The sequence below is a fragment of the Dreissena polymorpha genome, chromosome 5, assembly GCF_020536995.1.
Source record: "Dreissena polymorpha isolate Duluth1 chromosome 5, UMN_Dpol_1.0, whole genome shotgun sequence".
NCBI classification, from domain to species: domain Eukaryota; kingdom Metazoa; phylum Mollusca; class Bivalvia; order Myida; family Dreissenidae; genus Dreissena; species Dreissena polymorpha.
In genome coordinates, this window is record NC_068359.1 from 114,542,127 (window position 1) to 114,547,182 (window position 5,056).

General features: G+C 36.1%; 1 protein-coding gene across 1 annotated transcript; it reads left to right on the forward strand.

The window, feature by feature from the left end:
• The first annotated feature begins 1,594 nt into the window (after window positions 1-1,594).
• Window positions 1,595-5,056, forward strand: LOC127831561 (collagen alpha-1(XIV) chain-like). Its single transcript, XM_052356542.1, has 6 exons — window positions 1,595-1,640; window positions 2,164-2,360; window positions 2,953-3,170; window positions 4,043-4,192; window positions 4,512-4,535; window positions 4,831-5,056. The coding sequence occupies exons 1-6, from the start codon at window positions 1,595-1,597 to the stop codon at window positions 4,856-4,858; spliced, it is 663 nt and encodes a 220-aa protein (XP_052212502.1). The 3' UTR covers window positions 4,859-5,056.

Sequence of the window (5,056 nt, forward strand, 5' to 3'; positions counted from 1 at the left end):
ATGCACATGAAGTTAGTTATTGAGGGTCTTTTTGTCTCCACGAGGTAGAAAAATGGTATCATAGACAAACAATGTTCTATGTAATGATTTACAGAAACACATGTGTAACGTTAATTCGTTACATACATACAATACATGTATATTTATTTGCAAGCAATGTTACTAGTTTATTTCTCCTATCTCAGTTAAGTGTATTATACCTCGTTTCACGTGTAAGCTTACAATAACAAGTCGGTCAAAAATCCTTATGCTGTCACATTTTTTATTCCTTAATTAAAGATTTAAATACTCAGCTTAATGAAAACGATTATGTACTGCTTGTTAAAAAGAATGCCAAGCAATCGTACATATTTATCACATATGCATTGATATCTCACTTCAAGTTTCCGCGTGCTTCAAATACGTTCTTCCCATCCCCTTTGTTTGTGGACAACCGTTAAACAGTTCTAAACATTTGAATTATGAGTTTTAATATTAACAAATACTTTTCATCATACATAAACATTACATTAAATCTTATAGCCAATGTTGGAAAGGACATTGTATGCGCTAAATAGGTTTTGTACCATGATTCTTTTAGCGCTTTTTGCGTTTTCATCATATCCATTTAATTATAACATCATATACTTTAATGGAACATTCCCCATATAAACTTCATTGTTCTGTTTTAATATCATTTTAATTTATGTGTACATTTTACTCTTTATTTCACCACTGCGTGATTTACCTTGCAAAAATTTGCAAGAAAAAACGCGCACACCTATAATATGTTTGTGGTAAGTCGAGCGTACATGAGTATGTGTCCTTCTATATTTCCTCACTTTATTAATTGGCGTGGTTTCTTCGTCGCTTTATACAGCCCACCAGAGAAAACCATGTACAGTCCGTAAAATAGGGCATCCAAAGTGGGACCGAGACACTAGCTGGACATGTTCTTACGATGCTCGTGGTTATATCACACCGTGAATCCCTGCATTTTATGACAAAGACTTATTCTAGTAGGGAGGGGGTAGTATATAATGAAATGAACTCACTTGAGGAGAGTTAATTGTTCGGCAAGTCAGATTTTCAAAACCAGGACCCTTCGCAATCCTGGCTAGTGCTCGTCCGACTGAGTTAAAAGGGCCGCACCACATTATCTTTTCGTTAGTGACCGAATTCATACCGTAACAGAAAAATGGCGTGTGAAATTTACCACTTACACTATTTTGTTAACACATTTATCAACTGTTTCAGTGAACACATATTTCTACATTGGGCTTGAAAATGTATCTGCATTATTGTATGCCGGAAACGATTACGACAAAATCATTATTTCATAGTAAATGACAATTAGATTATTAATTTTATCATATACAATTATGGTCTATTATATAGCAAATATATTATCCCAGTATTGATTAAAACGTGCCTTGATTGACAAGTCCCAACTAATTCCTTACATGGCCGCTTTTAAACTGTTCATATAGATTGCGGTCAGAATCAGAACACTGAGGTGTGCTGCTCCGGAAAGATCTACCCGAGGGCGGGGCTGAAGACATGCTGTTGCGAAACTGGGACGTTCGATCCCAAAAACAAAATTTGTTGCGACGGCATGATTGTTGATAGGCCGTCTACGCTTATGACCTCCGACTGTTGCAGTAAGTTTGCTTTATTCACATGTTTCTGCGCTTTATATGTCACCGATAATCGGTGCATGTGTTGCTTGAAATAGTTAAATAAACTCACGCATTTACCACCATTTATCAATGTAACATGTATACATTTCCTTCATTTTTATTATAAATTGGAAAATCATGAACAATGCTTTCCTTTAACCATGCTAACCCCAGCTTAAATTGTTAGCATGATGAACGTGAAAAAATGCACTCTACCTTTTTGTATTACCCTTAAACACCGTTATTCCCACCCATCCTTATACGCACCGCCCCCCCCCCCCCCTCCAAAAAAAAAAAAAATAATTAAAGAAAAAAAGAACTCATACCTTACCAAATTTTAAACTCTTATAACACAACCATTTAATAACCCTTAAGGGATTAATTTTAATATCAAAAAACTCAGTCGATTTAATAACCATAAAACACCGTCATTTTTATGATTATTGACACCAACATTCTATACAAATATCAAGATACAATCAGCTAGTTCTTTTCGCTCCTCCAGAATGCGGCTTTGCGCTGGCCGATGTGATATTTGTGATAGACCAGTCGGAGAGCATAAGCGAGGATAACTTTAAGAAGATCAAGAACTTCATGAAGAAGCTGTCCGGGCAGATGGACCACCGAGGCACCACGCGCATCGGTAGCGTCTCCTACAACCACTTCACCTTCATCAACTTTCACCTCGACGCTTTTACTCAGGTATTGCTGCTCGATTACGTGTTTTTTTTTACCGCGTTCTATTTCAATGTTTCCCTTGAGCATTAAAATATAAGCTTTAGGCGCCCATTTATTAAAAAAATTTGAGTCAGAAATATCGGCCGAAGTCAATTATTTCATTAAATAGTATTTTACTTTGACAGTTAATTGTGTTGTACGAACATGTTGTTGTTTTTTAATTCAGGTACAAATTGCATTAAGTTGTGGGTTTTCTAAAAGCATCTTTTGCACACTTTACTGCCAAAATTTATTATTTGTATTATTATTAAAAACCTTATGTACATTTTACCTGAAATTTCTACTTTTTTGTGCTGCTACACAACTTTTAATTTCGCATCAAGCATATCACTGGAACACCAATCACGGCGTACTTAATTGGTTTTGCTATTTCAAATAAAAACATGTGTCCTTGTTTGCCATTCACGTTGTAAATCTACATCGAAAACTCGTTGAACATTCATTTTACATAATCAAAGACACACACGAACAAATAAAAAATATGAAGGCGACAGGCTTATCACAAAAACTGTTGACATTTTTGCTGTTTAAATCCTGATTTGTCGTATACGCTTAGGCCAACGAAATCCTAAAAGCAATCGACGACATACCCTATAGAAGGGGTAGCACAAACACCGCCGCCGGCATCAAGGTCGCCCACGACGAGATGTTCATCCCCAGCAAGGGAGACCGCGCCGATGCCCCCGACATTATGATCGTCATGACCGACGGCCAGTCCGACGACCCGGTGAACACCGCTAATCAGGCCAAGATCGCGCACAACGACAACATCAGGTCAGTTGCAGTTGAAGCTAACTTTGTCCGAAATATAATTGGTAACAATTAATTGACTCTGACCGTTATTGTCTTAAATTATCAAATGACGAGATTTTATCAGAATTTATCAACTTCTATATGTGAACACTTTTGATTATTATATTTTCAACATTAATTATTCATCTATGGTACATCTGTCCTAGTGTAAGCATTTGCAACAGCTGCTTGATATTTGCTCTTTGCAAAGCTGTCGCGGTATTAAGAAAAAGCTCCCGATGAATTCAACCTATGTGCATTATGTTAATGTAACAAATGCGATAGGATTAGCTAGTTAGTTTGCAACGTGCATACACTTGTTTAAATAATTGAGTAACATCTGTTAACATTTGATGCATAAAACTACTCGCTGAAGATTTACTAATTGGATGTAAGCAATCGACCGTTTTATTCCGAGATATATTTGTTCGTTAATTAATGTTCATTAATCTCCATGGTAATCCCATAATTGATGCGTCATAATATGTGTTGCATGTTGTGTTTTTTTTTTACAAGTTGGGTTGGTGTGATTTTTAATCAGGATAAAGCTGTATGTACCGTTTCTCATTACTGTATGATTGTATATAATAAAGAAATAACAAATTTTGAACAACGAAAGAACTTGCGCGAATGTATTGTAAACACAACACAAGAAGTGTTGATAAAGTCGATCAGTGACGTTCGGTTCGGTTGGTTGGAACAATACGTGCATGAATAGCATATGAACACAAAACATAAAGTTGTTATGTTTGTGCTGGGAAAAGTTAAGGACTTTGCTTGAAAAAACACACGAAGTTTTGATTTCTGTAAAACGTTACGGAGTTCAATTGTTTGATTGGATGACTCTGCTTCAGAACGGTCGTCATCGGTATTGGTGAGGCCGTGAACATTACCGAGCTCCAGCTAATCTCTTCCAACCCCGCCGAGGACCTGTTTCTCGCCAAAAACTTCGACTGCAGCTCTCGACGCTATCACCGGATCTATCTTTATTACCACGTGCCAAGGTAAAATGACTGTTAATTATGTACCTTGGTGATATTTTATTCACATCTTTAGTCGATAAGTGCAGATCGAGGTCATAATGCTTCAGAAGGGATCAAGTTTTTTCATTATTTAGGATTTGATTGACAACACGTTCACACATATAGGACATAATGATTTATTGTTTATCGGAGGTGAAAGTAATAAGACGTTGTTCTTAATATTATATTTGAAGGCAAAATTCCAAGAAATTTGGAACATATTTAATTGAACATAATAGTAAACTGATAGATTTTTCAAATAGTAGATTAGTTATTATAAATATGTGTTTTGTATTTTCAGATCGCCCGATCCCACCAATGAACCGTAAGTTTTCTTTCACGGTATTTAGATGAATATTGTTTTTACACATCACCAATATACATATTTTAGAAAAATTTCCATAATCTGGTAAAAAATAACCGAATTTAAAATAAAAACAACTTTATGTCAGACGGTGCAAACTATTTGTTACATGGAAAGATATGTTGTGTTGCTGTTATAGAAGCGATGGTACGTGTTGACAAAAAAAACACTTTGTCATACAGGGGATTTAAATTTCAAAACATTAGTTAATTTAATTAATAATATTTTTACGTATATATTGCATTCCAATTTTCAGAGTCTCTGTGTGGCGTCAATCCATATGAACCTTCCAAAGAAATTTGCTGTGGCCAAACGCTTTTCCCACAGGTCGGTGGATTAAATGGGACCGTATGCTGCGGTGATAATGTTCTTGACAGCACAACTTACATCTGCTGCTCTGGACAAAGACAACCACGGTTTGCTGGTCAGTTCACCGCATGCTGTTGCGAAGAATCGTATGACTCAAGGCAATCCATATGCTG